Source organism: Gorilla gorilla, chromosome 7 (assembly GCF_029281585.2).
Source record: "Gorilla gorilla gorilla isolate KB3781 chromosome 7, NHGRI_mGorGor1-v2.1_pri, whole genome shotgun sequence".
Lineage (NCBI taxonomy): Eukaryota > Metazoa > Chordata > Mammalia > Primates > Hominidae > Gorilla > Gorilla gorilla.
Window position 1 is genome coordinate 129,933,188 of NC_073231.2, and position 15,567 is coordinate 129,948,754.

The window sequence follows — 15,567 nt, forward strand, 5'->3', positions numbered from 1 at the left end:
TCATGTAAAAGTTCTTGTGTAGTATTTCATTTTCAATATGTTCCATGCTATTTTCTCCCTAACCAGACTCTACTATCCACACAGTTTTGTAACCTGCTTGTTGTACTTATCCTTATATCTCAAGCATTTTATGTCATTAGATATTCTTTATAATCATTATTTCAATATATCTATAGTATTCAATCATAGGCATTATAAGATGGTAAAACCAATTTGCCTTCCTGAATTTTAGGGCATTTGTATTTTTCTTTATTCTGTTATAAATATTGTTGCTATGAATATTCTCATACAAAAGCCACTGCACACCTCTCTGATAATTGACTTAATATTTATGCATCAAGGTAGACTGCTCTATTAACAGGAATGCACATTTTGGGACTTTTAATACATATGTCACAATGGCCCTCCAGAGGATTGTGCCAATTTACACCGTAACAGACTCTGAGCGCCTATATCCTTCGTGGAATGATTTCATACAGTCTCTCTTTCTGGTCTATTCTTCCCTGAGCCTAGAGAGCCTGTTTAGTTTTCAGTCCCTAGTGGAACCATATGCCTCTTGGGGGATTTACATAGCTTTCCAAGTGCCTGAGAGAATTCCATTCAGACAGTGATTAGCTGTTCTCACTCTGAAATTGGGGAAGGAAACCACAGGCAAATGGTGCATCTTTTGTTCAGAAGAATTTCCTGGCTGACCTGCCAGGTAGCAGCATAGTTGTCTGGGGACTTGCAACCTTTATTCACTGAAAAGTTTTTAAAACAAGACAATCATGCCTATTTCTGGGAAGGCCTGTGTGTGGCTCTGGAACTGGCTTGGATGACCTTTTCAGGATTCTCTGGCATAATGTGGGAAAACTACTTGACAGCTCCATTTTATAAGCCATGTTGATTTGTTTAAATTCTGATGAACTCGGTGTCCCAATGAGCAGAGACATCAAGCTTATCTTGGTCCTGGCTTGTAGGGAGTGCTGCATTGCAAGTTAATAATTTTAACCAAACAGCTAGTTTTTAAGGAAAGAATAGGTTGGGGAGATTTAAAAACTTATCACTGATTAGAGAAACAACACATCAAGACTGTATCTGTGACATGGATATATACTATGATTTTGGCGGGGTGGTGGGGTACAGAGAAGGAAGGGACGAAGCAGAGACCTTGAAACTTGGAATAAGCAGCAGCCGAGTGGCTGTTCTGCTAGGGACTTAATAAAACTAAACAAATAGGAGATTGGTGATTGCCAAAGCCTCTGAGGGGTGGGAAAGAGGAGTAACTGCTTTCTGGGTACAGGGTTTTCTTTTGGGATGATGAAACTTTTTGGAACTAGATAAAGGTGATGGTTTTACCTCATTGTGAATATCCTAAATGCTACTAAATTGGTCAACTTTTAAATGGTCAATTTTGTTATGTGAATTTCACTTCAATTTAAAAAAAATGAAAAGTACATTACTTAAACAAAAACAAAAAAAAGCTACCTTCAAAGGATTTTTCTGTTAAGCTACTCAGAAGTCTTGCCTTTCAGGCAAGCTGTGTTTGGCCAGAAAAGAGAGAAAACAAAACCCCTAACCCCAGGTACATAGAATAGCAAGTAAAATCTGAAAGAAACTGCACAGATCATACTGGGTGGTTCTTTAAGTGAGGACCTCAAAGTGTGTTCTCCCTCCACTTTTCAGAGAAGGATACAATGCCTGGAGAGACACGTCCAAACCCACCGAAATCCTCACCAAGCTCTGCAAAGACAACAAGCTGGATGGACCCTACTTTCACCCTGGGAAAATACAGATAGGAAACCAAGTCTTTTCTGGAAAAACTATCTTCACTGAAGAGGACACTGGTAACTCCCTGCAAAATATCCTGCTGGTGTTGCTCTTCTTTTGAAAATCCTGATTCTAGTGATTTTTTGGCTATGGGACATCTAATTATAAAAGTAATGTGGCCAGGCACAGCGGCTCACGTCTGTAATCCCAGCACTATGGGAGGCTGAGGCGGGTGGATCACTTGAGGTCAGGAGTTCAAGAGCAGCCTGGCCAACATGGTGAAACCCCATCTCTACTAAAAATACAAAAAGTAGCCATGTGTGGTGGCAGGTGCCTGTAATCCCAGCTACTGGGGAGGCTGAGGCACGAGAATCACTTGAGCTTAAGAGGTGGAGGTTGCAGTGACCAGAGATTGTGCCACTGCACTCCAGCCTGAACAACAGAGCAGGACTCAGTCTAAAAAAAAAAAAAAAAAAAAAAAAAAAAGGTAATGCAAGCTCATAGTAGAAAGTGTGGAAAAGTAAGGAGAATAATGAATATCACTTATAATCCCCAAGTTCAGATACAACCATGCTGCTTGCTGGCATATTTTCTTGCACTTGTCTGTGACTTGAAAATATATCACATTTTTACAGAATTATAAATAAACACAGAGTTTTGTGCCCAGCTTTTAAAATTTCCAATAGATTATAATGATTCTCCTTTGTTCTTTGAAATGATCAGTGATGATATGCCTTTTTACGGTTATGCCATTTACTCACATTGTATTCTTTTTTTTGTAGCGACAATGCTATAATGAACTTCCTTATACATATTTTTCTGTGTTTCTGATATTTCTACAGTATAGGTCAGAGAAGTAGAATTGTTGCGTCAGAAGGTGGGCAATATTCTTGAAGTGAATATTATATAGCATAAATAATTGAACATAACCCAAATTACCCCCATAAATGTTATACCAATAACTATCCTATTTTAACACCAAGTCGTAGATTTTCCACATGAACATCCTGGGACATAACACAAAGATCCCAGAGAGGCTTCCATACATTTAGGGTGAGGGGAAAAAAAATCACATTTAATTTAATTATACAGAAGAATTCTCATACTGTCACACTGTGTTGGTCTGTTCTTGCACTGCTGTGAAGAAATGCCTGAGACTGTGTAATTTATAAAGAAAAGGTATTTAATTGGCTCACAGTTCTGCAGGCTCTATAGGAAGCATGGTAGCATCTGCCTGGCTTCTGGGGAGGCCTCAGGAAACTTGCAGTCATGGTGGAAGGCAAACAGGGAGCCAGCACGGCACTCACATGGCCAGAGCAGGACGAAGAGAGAAAGCGGGGAAGTGCTACCCTTTTTTTTTTTTTTTGAGATGGAGTCTCATTCTGTCACCCAGGCTGGAGTGCGGTGGCATGATCTAGGCTCACTGCAACCTCCACCTCCCGGGTAGCTGGGATTACAGGCATATGCCACCACGCCTGGCAGTGCTACACATTTTTAAACAATCAGATCTTGTGAGAAGTCTATCACGAGAACAGCACTAGGGGGATCGTGCTAAACCATCTGTGAGAAACTGCCCCCATGATCCTGCCCCCATGATCCAGTCACCTTCCCACCAGTCCCTACCTCCAACATTGGGGATTACAGTTCGACATGAGATTTAGGCAGGGACACAGACCCAAACCATATCACTTGCTCATGCCTTTGATGCTTTAAAGTGTCCTATGTATGGTTCAGTACTTTTGATGCAATGAGCCAAGGGCATGAGGTCACTGCATCAAAGTACTGAACCATACATAGGATGGTTTGACACTATGTTGGTATCTTTGATACCAAGATTTCCTTTACCTTGTTATTTCAAGCCCAGAAACCCATTGAAGGTTCTTACATGCAGATTATTGATATTTAGATGGGACGTTAATGATATATTGAGAAAAATATTTATTCACAATATACTCTATTAAGCCAACTTAGTTCTTTGGTCAATATTCTACATGATTAAACAATTACCACTTTTTTGCCCACTAGAAGTCTGAAATTATGTTCATAAGATTAACAAAGATTTATTCATTGATTTCTTGTTTGTCTCTATCAACTTTTACTGATTGTAATTATTGGTATTGGGAGATTTTTTGTGGCCCCTTTATTTTTATTATTTTAATTTTTGTGGGTACATAATAGGTATTTATATTTATTGGATAAATAAAACATTTTTATACAGGCATGCAATGTATAATCACAATCACACCATGTAAAATGGGGCACTGTGGCCCCTTTTTTTTTTAAAGACAAGTTCAATTTTCCTATATCAAATTAGGCCATTCTAAACTTTGTCAATGTTTTATTCAACAATTTTTGTCTTGTTTTGTGCGTATCATTTCCACCTGTAGTTTTTATCATGAATAACCTTATTTGATAGAATGGCAGATGAGAGGACATTTCCTGCGGGTGGGTGTTGGTAGGAGAGAAATCTAAAGCAACCGTGAGAAGACAAAAGACGTCCCTATGGATGGACATTGTGCCCACTTCACCACCTCGCTTAGGGCCACCCTGATTTTCCAGGTCCTCTCACAGTATGTTAGCAAACAGTTTTGCACCTTCAAAAATGTACCCTCTCCAGTACCTTGAAGCCATGTTTATGATCTGTAGATCTTTAGGAGGTGGGTGGAGCCCCTACTCCAGGACCAAGACTGCTCTCTGGGTCCTCTTGTGAACTAGTCTTATTTCCCTCTCTCTAAACTTTCCATCTCTTTCCCCTTCCCTTCTATCTCTCCACCTCTTTCCATCCTTACTTTTTTCTTTTTTGGTTTTTCTTTCCCTGTTCCTTAGTAAATTTATTTATTTATTTATTTTGAGACAGAGTCCCTGCTCTGTCACCCAGGCTGGAGTGCAGTGGCGCGATCTCAGCTCACTGCAACCTCTGCCTCCCAGGTTCAAGCGATTCTCCCGCGTCAGCCTCCTGAGTAGCTGGGATTACAGGCACCCGCCACCACACCTGGCTAATTTTTTGTATTTTTAGTAGAGACAGGGTTTCGCCATTTTGGCCAGGCTCGTCTTGAACTCCTGACCTCAAGTGATCTACCCACCTTGGCCTCCCAAAGTGCTGGGATTACAGGTGTGAACCACTGCACCCAGCCCCTTGGTACATTTAAATAAGCCTGTAAGTGTTTAAAAATGCATGTGGCAGCCCATCACTGTCTCCTTGCAGGAACACACATCTGACAAGTTTCTTTGTCTTTCTTTCCTGCAGATGAGACAGTGGAGTCTTATGAACACCTGGCCCTCAAGGTTCTACACTCTTGGGAGGATATCCCGGAAGTCGGGTGTAGGCTGGTTCCTGAACACATAGAAACTCGGCCACTGTACCACAAGGATAAGCCAGGAATGGAGCAGGTAGTGGGCAAGACTATTCTGGCCCTAAAAGTTAATCTTGTGTACTGTAGAGTAATGGTTTTCATCCAGGAACAATTTTGACCTTCCCTGAGGTACATTTAGCAATGTCTGGAATCATTTTGTGTTGTCACAAGTAGGTGGGGTTGCTACTGGCATATAGTGGGTAGAGGGCAAGGATGCTGCTAAATTAAACATCCTAGAAAACACAAGACAGCTTCCCTCCAACAGGGAATTATCCAGCCTAAAATGTCAATAATGCTGAATTTGAGAAGCCCTGCCCTGGAGTCAGTGTTCAACTTACTACTGCTTTTTATGATTTGAGTTACCAAACTCTTTTGGAAGAATATTGGACATTTGAAAAACTTAACCCATTGGGTATGCCCAGGACTTTGTCCAAAATCTATCTGTAGCCACACAGCCTAGTAATAACACACACACACACACAATTTTCCCAGAGAAGCAATAGGTGGTAGGTTACCTTAAAGAACTGGCAAGAAGAAGCTGTGTAGAAAAAATACCTAGAGAGCTGGGCTAGGAGTCAGAAGGGAAGACAAGATAAACTTTGTGAAGAGCCTTCCCTGTACTAGGACCTTTACATAAATTATCTCAACTATTTAGGATGACCATAGAATTGTTTATCCAAACTGGGGCCATTTGGGAGTGAACGAGGGCACTGTTAATAATCAAGCTGGTACAAGGAACACACACCAGGATTTTCCTAAACAAGGGAGTGACACCTTCCTCTTATTCCTTAATGCGGCCTCATGATGGTCTTATTATGATCCTCACTTTTACAATGAGGAAATTGAAGTTCAGAGAGCTCAATTAATTTGCTCTGAATTACTCAGCTGGGGAGTAATAGAGATGAGTAGTAGTAGAGATGGAATTTAGCCCAGGCAATTTGCATCCCTGGCCCATGCCAGGTTCACACCCCGAGCCAGCTTCTGTCCCAGCTCTGGACTCACTCACTGTGTGAGGGGAAAATCATGGGAGTTTGATTATAATGGGTCAGGAACACTTACCCTGCTATCCCAGAGTTATTGGGATATAGACCTAGTGATTGCATGTGCGGACGAGTGCGTTGAGAGGGTAAACCATTATCAGATGTAGAAGCTTACGATTGTTTCCTGAAATTCACTGCCAGGTGTTTGAAATCATCTGGTTACTAGGATCCTTCACTTGGCTTGGTCAGATGTGGCTTTTTGATTAAGGATGAATATTAATGTGTCTTTAGAAAATAAATCATCCTGCTTTTCTCTATTCAATTGATTTTCTTCCCAAATGCTAAACCTTTGCTTACATTTTCTCTTCCTCTGAAGAGCCATTATTTTCTAGCCAAAGGCCCTTCCTCATCCAAATCCTGCATCTTCTTCATGCTCTAGTGGAGTCCCACCTCATTCTTATAAAATCCACCCCTGCCCCATCATCCCGACCCATATCCCTTACTCCCTTCTTGCCTGAGCTGACAGCATTCTTAGAATGTATACAACAGAGCTTAGCATGGAATCCACAGGGCTTCTCCTCACATGGGCTCTTAAATCTCTTGTACCAGGGTAAAATCTGATGTATGGAGTTCAAGGCAATGAATGGGAGGCTCTGTTCTGCCACTGTTAGCCACAGAACTTCAGATACACTTTGTTGACTTATCTGAGCTTAGTTTCTTTATGTATAGAACAGAATCCTGGCTGGGGTGAACATTGAGATAATGGAGGTAAAGGTACATTGAAGCATGATACTTGTGACAGTTGGGATTATCTTTTTAATCCTTAGGAGTTTGCAGAAAGAGCAAGGTCTCTGGGGTCAACACACAAGGGTTGAATCCAGACTCTGCTACATATTGTCTATTAAGCATGGGCAAAATGTTTTTTCCTCTGTCAAACAGGAATAGTAACATCTACCTGGTGGAGATGTTGCAAGAGTTCATAAGATAATGTGTGTCAAGTGTATAGATAGCATTATGTCTACCACCTAGTTGATGCTCAATAAAGGTTTGCTCACCCTTCACCTACTCTTAATTTATGCTCTAATTCCTAAATATTTATATATATTTATATATATTTTATATATATATATTTATAGATATATTTTTATATATATTTATATATATTTTTATATATTTATATATACATACATGCTTTTTTTGTCAACAGATACCCTAAATAGACATCTATAAAACTACCAAGCTACACTTAACACCTATTTCTACTAAAGGGATCTTATAAAACCATGAATTATCAATTACCCATGTCCCCTAGCCCCCTCCTAAAGCTAAAGAAGATATTTTTTTTCTTAACAAGGGCCGCCTGCAGATGTGGGTGGACATGTTTCCCAAGGATATGCCTCAACCTGGACCTCCTGTTGACATCTCTCCAAGGCGACCCAAAGGGTATGTCAGCTGTAGCCCCAGCTTTAGGGGAAGAGACCAGGGTAGCAGATGAAAGAATCATGACATTTTATCTGGTGTCTGACAGGTTACCTGATCATCATACCTCACTATCCACCTGGCCAGTTTTTCAGGAGCTGGTGGTGGCCCCTGTCTTAATGGGGGGGCTTCTGAGTTTCCACTTCCTCATCTAAAAAATGTTGGTTAAGAGAAGGAAGACCTGCTCATAGGAATTCATGTCCTTGATGGTTCTAAGGTCTCCAGCTAGGATACTTGGTTCTGACAGAACCAAGCCCCTAAGTGTTGATATTTCTGAACTTGGCAAACTTTAGGAAACTTATAGACCAAAGGCAATGCTAGAACCACACAGACACCAACTGACTCAGCTTTCAAGGTCATGGACCTAATGCTTCCTTCTCCCATCCCAGATACGAATTGAGAGTGACCATCTGGAACACTGAAGATGTCATTTTAGAGGATGAGAATATCTTCACAGGCCAAAAATCAAGTGATATTTATGTGAAAGGGTAAGGTTATCAACAAACTCCAACCTCCCATTTCCTTCCCTCCTCACCTTTTTAAACCCTAACTAAATCTATGCCTCATGGAGGATACTAAACCCACAGCCCACAAAGGGAGCCATCTTACTTTTAAGGCCACTTTCTTTGTCTAATATTTGTCTTATTTGGTCATTTTGCTAAAAATTGTTAGCTTATAAAAATATTTTTATGAGGAAATCTTATTACATATACATCTTTCAGTTAAACATTGGATACCTAAACTTATTCAGTGACATTTGTCAGATATCTACCTTTAAACAAAAGGAAGCAGAGTGATGTGGTGCTGTTAATGAAAGATTAATATGTTGAACAGATTGTGAAGCTAATGGGAAAGCTAAAATTTAGACCTTCCCGTTTGCTGGTGGTATTGATTAAAAACAGATACAACCTAAGACCCAGGGAAGCATTTTATATCTCTTTTACATCTTGGCTCTGCTTCCTTTTGGCCACTAGTCATTTGGCCACTAGTCAGGGAGGGGGATGAGGTGGTATAGCATCAGAAAACAGGTGATTTAAATCTGTACCTTAACTAAAACCTATCTCAGCCTTATGCTAATATCTCTTTGCCTTCCCCTAACAGGAAGTATTCTGTCTCCAGAATGTACATTATCAATGATTTGCAGTCATACCACATCTGGTGGTTCGAAATTCTCATTTTTTTCACAATAAAAATATAGAAGTGAGTTAAAGTTTTACAAAGGAGTAATAGAAGGAGCATGACGCAAAATCAATAAGATTTTAACAAACAGACTTAAGAGCCTCTGAAATTGCTATCTCATCACCAGTTTAGGAAAGATTAATGTATCCTGTAAATAGGTATTTTACCATGGCTTGAAATATGGAAGGATTCTGGGAGAGTTCGGGTTGAGACTTCCAGAAGCTGACCTTCTGGAAAATGTGATGAAGGCGATGTTTGTTCACTCTCTGTCTCCTTCCCTCCCACTTGCTTCTCAGCCAACTCCAGTCTGGCTTTCTCCCCAATATGCCACCAAAGCAGGTCTCACCAAAGTGACAGTGCTCTCCATTTTGCTAAATCTAATAGTCTTATGTTTTAAAAAATTAGTCCTTATTGCATTTGTCTGAGGAGCATTTGTCACATCTAAGCATCTCTTCTTTTTGAAACACCTTCTTGCCTTAACTTCTGTAGCAACACATGTATCTGTTTTTTCTCTTATCCTCTTGATCACTTCTTGTCCGTGTCCTTCGAAAGCTCATTTTCTGCCGTCTAGCAGTTAAATAGCTCGTAGCATTGTCCTGGGCCAACTTCTCATCTCCCACTATTTTGTCTCTCTGCCATTTTCAACTAACACTTCAGTTGAATCAAGTAGTTCAAATAACCAATGACTTCAGTTGTCACCTTTTAATTTTCATTCTTGACAACTCCTGTTCCCAATGTGTAGATTCCTCAAAAGCAGCACCTCAAACTGAACAAGTCTAAAACCAAAACAATCCTACAACACTGTTTCTTCTCTACGGTTTCTTATCTCAGTGACTGGCACCATCATCCATTGGGTTGAGAACCCCAAATCTACAGACCCTTTGCTCACTGACTTCCCCATTTCTAATGTGCTGTCAGAGCTTGTCCATTTCACCTCCCAAGTGGCCATCAGCACTGTTCATCCTCTCCATCTTCGCCACATCCCACCATTGTCTTTTCCTCCATCATCTCTTGCTAGGTGGGACCACAGCAATACCAATGCCATCCAAATTGGCCTCTCCATATTCATTCTTGCCCTCCAATAGTTTGCTCTCTATGTTTAAACATGAGCTATCTTTTCAAAACACAATCTGATCATGTCAGTCCTGTACTTAAAACCCTTCAATGACATCTCATTTTCTCTGAACAGAGATTCAAGTCCTTAATACATCCTAAAATATCCCAAATAACTAGCCCCTGCCTCTCTCTCTCTCCAGCCTCATTTCATACCACATGCCCCCTTGCTCTCTGCAAGAAGAACTAAGAAGAAAGACCTCCTAAGGCTGCATCCTTATTTCTTCTCCCACAGGGCCTTTGCACATCTCTCTCTAGTGACTTCTGCCACTCACTCATATCCCTCTCTCCCCTTTCCCCTATGACTATGACTCCATGAAGCAAGGACCATCTCTGCTCCCTAACACTCCCCTGGCGTCAAGCTCTCTCATTGCCTCAGAACAGACACCACAACTGTATTGGTTGAGTGAACACCATCTTTAGCTAAATAATTGGGCCCATACCCTGAGTGGTGACACTCCTCTGTGAAGAGAAAGGCCTTCACTCCCCTCCTCCCTGCCCTGGGAAGGAAGGGTGTCTGCTTTCAGAAAGCACACGGTTTGAAATTATCAACTAGTTTGAATAAAAAGTACTTATTTTCTCAATTAATTCACCATGGACCAAGTAGTAGGGATAAATGTACTAATTGTAACTTACATTATGCTGGGGATGGAGGAGGAAGACCAGATAATACTAAGACGAAAGAACATGATAGATAATTTGGAATGTCCAAGGTACATTTAGGCATCATCTCATGTGATTTTTCAGAACAACCTTATAAACTAGGTGCTATAATTGCTTCCAGTGTACAGATAAAACAAAGGCACAGGGAGGTAAGATAACTTACCTATGTCTGCATAGTAAGTGGTACAGTCAGAGTTGGAATCCAGATGGGTGCAGGCAGCCCTCCCACCCTCCATGCCACACCAATCCAGGCCTGCTGGGCTTTCTAGGCCTAGAACCAGGGAGGAGGGGACCAATTATAGTCTGATGGCATAGGTCTGACAACATAAGCCTATACCAGCCCAGTGCATGCCTGACAGCACAGGTCTACAGCAGCCCAATTTCAGAGTCCTCAGTGTAGTGGGTAATCTTGTTCTAACACTCAAGTACAGAGGTGGCATCCCTTACAAAGAGGGTTCCCAGGGTGACAGAGATTCAGATTACATTTTCACTTCCTATTTCCTGAATTTTCTATCTTGATTGCATGGGGCTTCAGATCTACACAAGCAATTGAAGACCCTTCCCCAACCCTGCCTTGAAATGAGCCATTTTTCTGTTATGGCAGACCCTCTGACCCCTATTTTATTCTTTCAAGTCAAAATGCAAACTTCCAACTGAATCTAATTATAATGATTTTTAAACTATGATCTGTGACCACATTGAAATAAGCTAAATCACTTATGATTATACTGATGCCTGGAGAATGTACTCTGAGTGTTTAAATTCTTTTGAATCTTTTTTTAGATGGTTAAAGGGTTTGGAGGATGACAAGCAGGAGACAGATGTGCATTACAACTCCCTGACTGGAGAGGGCAACTTCAACTGGCGCTTCCTGTTTCCGTTTCAGTATCTCCCAGCTGAGAAGCAAATGGTCATTACCAAGAGGGAGAACATCTTCTCTTTAGAGAAGATGGAGTGTAAGACTCCCGCTGTGTTGGTGCTGCAGGTTTGGGATTTTGAAAGGCTGTCCTCAGATGACTTCCTGGGTAAGCCAGTGGCTTCATCAAGCACATATTAATGTTAAGGGTTTTGTCTCAGCTTTTGGAGAGCTTGGTCTGATTTAGTTACAAGACTAATAATTTCAGCACTATCTGTGATAGCAAAAACCTGGAAACATCCCAAATAGCCATTAATAGGGATTGGTTAAATGAGTGATGGTACATCCACATGATGGACCACTACATATTCTAAAAGACTTAAGTTGATCTATCACTAAAAAGTCATTAAATGTTGAGCTAATTACTGGTCTGCTCTGTGCCTCAGTTGTAAAATGAGGGTAGTAATATTACATACTTCAGAGAGGGGCGGAGCTATAATTGTTGTAACACAATTAAAGAGCACTCCGTAGTGCCTCACACATAGTAAGCATTTGTAAGCCAAAATGTATCTGAGACAAGTCTCAATTTAGAAGTTTATTTTGCCAAGAATAAGGACATGCCTGTGATATAACCTCAGGAGGTCTTGATGACACGTGTCCAAAGTGGTCAGGCCTCAACTTGGTTTTATACATTTTAGGGAGATATAAGACATCAATCAATACAGGTAAGATGTATGTTAGCAACAACTGGAAGTGGGGGCTTCCAGTTCGTAGGCAGATTCAAAGATTTTCCAACTGGAAATTGGTTATTGTCTAAAAACCTGGAATCAATAGAAAGGAATGTCTAGGTTATGATAAGGGGTTGTGAAGACCAAGGTTTTTTCATGCATATGAAGCCTCAACGTAACAGACTTTAGAGAAGATAGATTATCAGACTTGAAGAGTCTGTTCTATGAGTCTTAAGGTCTTTGTTGATGTTAACAGTAATGAGGCATATCTGACTCCCCCTTCCCATCATTGGCCTGAACTAGCTTTTCACGTTAATTTTAGAATGTCTTTGGTGGAGAGGAGGAGTCTATTCAGATGACTGGGGGGCTTAAAATTTTATTTTTGGCTTACACACTCAAGTGATAGTCCTGCAAACATTAAAAATATGGGAATATCTAATGAATTGGAAAGTTGTACAGGATACATTAAGTGAAAAGAGAAAAATCTCATTTCTGTAAACTACATTTATATGTATAGGAGAAAGGGATAGTCATAGAGAGAGGGCTAAGCACCAATACACAGAGCAGTGGTCAACATTTTAGGGATGAAATTATGAAAAACTTTTCCATTATCATGTTTTTGCCCATGTATATATGCTCTGAATTTTCCATATTTAACAAATGTTAATTTATAATAGGAAAAAATGGTTAAAGAGATACAGAACTCATGGCAATCTCTTACTCTGCCTTGTGTTCCCTCATTGGAAAAACAGTGTTGGGAACCCACTAAGGTTCACTTCCTGTCCTGGAGAGTAGATACAAAGACAATAAGACTAGTCTCTGACCTGGAGGGGTTTAGTGGACACCAAGAGGGAGGTGAAGTGGGGTGAGGAGGCTCTCATGGGGTTGTCAGTGCTAAAGCAGGGGAAGGCTAAAGCCAATAATCCAGGCTTAGGGAGCAGACGAGGTGGTCAGCAGTGAAGCTACCTGCAGCTGAGGCTTGCAAGTTAAGTATTGTTAACTTAAGAGTTAAAACAAGCTCTTCCTTTGTCTTCTACCTGCTACCATGTGATTAATCTTTTGATGGCACCAAACGTGGCTCAGTCCTATTTGTACTCCCAATACCTAGCACATAGTTGTGATCTAATGTGGTACTGATTGAATGAGTAGGAAGTGAAGGGTGAATGAATGAACGAGGATGGTGATTGAGAAGCTCTTCTGTTACTTTTAGAAAATGCTTCCCTAACTGTTAGGGTCATCTCTCCACAGGCACCCTGGAAATGAACCTCAACAGTTTCCCTCGAGCAGCTAAGTCTGCCAAAGCCTGTGATCTTGCCAAGTTTGAAAATGCAAGTGAGGAGACCAAGATCTCTATATTCCAGCAAAAACGTGTGCGTGGCTGGTGGCCTTTTTCTAAAAGCAAAGAACTCACAGTAAGTGACAGCTATAGGAGGTGGAGGAGATGGGGGAAGTTGGGGGCATCATGCTCTTCCACTGAGTCATTTTGTGAACTTCAAGTAAAATGCCTTCAAATGACATGAACCCTTCATGCAGAGGTTCTGCTAAGAAGCAAGAATTTTTAAAGCTTTATAAATGCAAGAAGACTTAGCTATCTATGTTGAGGTGATTTTCTATCCTTTTGGCCTGAACTTATGCGCCTGGCATTAATTTTTTTTCAACATTTCTTAAGATTATGCATAAAGTTCTGAGTAATGTACAATTTCAATGCAATTACCTTATGCCTTCATCCTCAAATGTAAGACATGATTTAAAAGGTGATCCATCCTTTTAAAAGAAGGTGACAGCAGGAGAAGCCATTTATCCCTTTCCCAAATTGTCCACTTCCTGCCAATGCATGTCAGATTGTGTGGCATGTGTTTGGAGGAATTTTTGACCTTTCACAAATATTGGGAAGACAGTTTCTTCTTCCTGTTCTTTCACCTCCTTCACTGATCCTCTGTAAGGCAGCAGGGATGACTTAGCGAGGTTGGAAAAAGGTACTGAGACTGATAGCAGGGTCTTTTTTCTGCTGCTAGCCTCCCCTTGGGATGAGTGCATTCTGCCCTCTGCTTCTAGTGCCTTGTGGCAAAAGCACACCTAGCACAGGATTTTTCCGGTAGCAGGTCTGGATAGAGACCCATTTCTCTTTCTGTCTCTGCTCTGAGGATCCAGTGGGTGTGAGGCAGGGATTCCCCTTGTACGTCACTGGGTAAATGGGAGCTGCTGGTCTGACCTCATGGTGTCTAGTTCTGTTGTATTTTCTGAGAGTTTGTCTTTTCTGTCCATTCTTAATTGGATCCCCTTGATTGGTGAGGTTGCTGGAGAGGCTCCAGCCAGTTTCATTCCCCCTCAAGTACTTAATGAGGGTTTACTACATGCCTCTGGGCTTGGTTCTGGGCAATCAATTTTTGTTGGATGCATGAATGAAACCAGAAATGAATGAGTCATGGCCTCTGCTCTCAGCCAGCTCAGAGTCCAGTGAGAGGGACAAACAGTTCAACATCCAATCATGCGTGGAATAACCAAGGTGTGAAATGCAGGGAAGGAATGGAGAGGTAGGAGGGATGCAACTGTCCTGATGGAGTTGAGGGTTCAAACAGGACCAAGGACAATGAAAAGGCATTTTATAGATGAAAAAGAGCAGATATCTATTCCAAGTGAAAGCTATTCCAAGTGAAAGAACCATGATGAGTACAGTATGGAGGCATAAAGTGGCTCCTGGGAGAAGGCTAACAACCCTCTGATCAAAATTCCTGAGCACAGTACAAGGTTGACAAATGGGGATTGCCAGGCCCAGAAGTCCAAACTCTTATCCTTTGACATCATTCTAATTTCTGTATATTAATAAGCAGTAAATTTAGATGCATGATCATATAATAGCAGCTATATTTTATATCCCTTCAGATTTTGAAAGATATATACAGACTCCTGTTATTTAATCCTAATTACTCTTCATTTTCCATGTCATTTACTTATTTCTTCATTTCATCCAACAAATATTTACTGGGCTTGTATTAAATGATAGGCCCTGGGAATAAGACATGAGTAATACAGACAAGGTCTCTGTTATCACAGAGCTTACAGTCTAAAGTTCAGACATGCAGACATATACATGCAAAACCACAGCTAGCTACTCACACATACTCCAAGAAAGCAATGACTTAGAACAAAGGCTGGGCAGAAGACAAAGCACTGAATCAAAGCTTACCCAATGCAGGGATTTCCACTCACTATGGTGGCAGGGAAAGGCCTTTCTGTGCCTGTGAAACTAAGTTGAAACTTGATGAATGAAATGTAGTGAGCCACAGGAGGAAGAGCATTTCCCACAGAGCAAATTCCACAGGCGAATGGCCTGAGGTGGGAATGAGTTCAGTGCTTTGGATAAACTAAAACCCCAATGAACAAAAACCTCCCATAACTGGCGTGTGATGCATGAGGGCAGTGCTGGTGAAGTGGGGAGGACACCAGAGCCTGATCACACAGGCCTC

At 41.0% G+C, this 15,567-nt stretch overlaps 1 protein-coding gene across 3 annotated transcripts in view; it reads left to right on the forward strand.

Annotated features, from left to right (window-relative positions):
• FER1L6 (fer-1 like family member 6) overlaps positions 1-15,567 on the forward strand; it is a 272,635-nt gene that overhangs the window by 242,671 nt on the left and 14,397 nt on the right. For all 3 annotated transcript variants that reach the window (XM_031013870.3, XM_063709464.1, XM_063709465.1), the window contains 6 exons: positions 1,666-1,826; positions 4,997-5,139; positions 7,437-7,525; positions 7,951-8,049; positions 11,300-11,541; positions 13,349-13,512. In XM_031013870.3, coding sequence (XP_030869730.3) covers positions 1,666-1,826; positions 4,997-5,139; positions 7,437-7,525; positions 7,951-8,049; positions 11,300-11,541; positions 13,349-13,512 — 898 coding nt within the window. The remainder of the gene's footprint in view (positions 1-1,665; positions 1,827-4,996; positions 5,140-7,436; positions 7,526-7,950; positions 8,050-11,299; positions 11,542-13,348; positions 13,513-15,567) is intronic.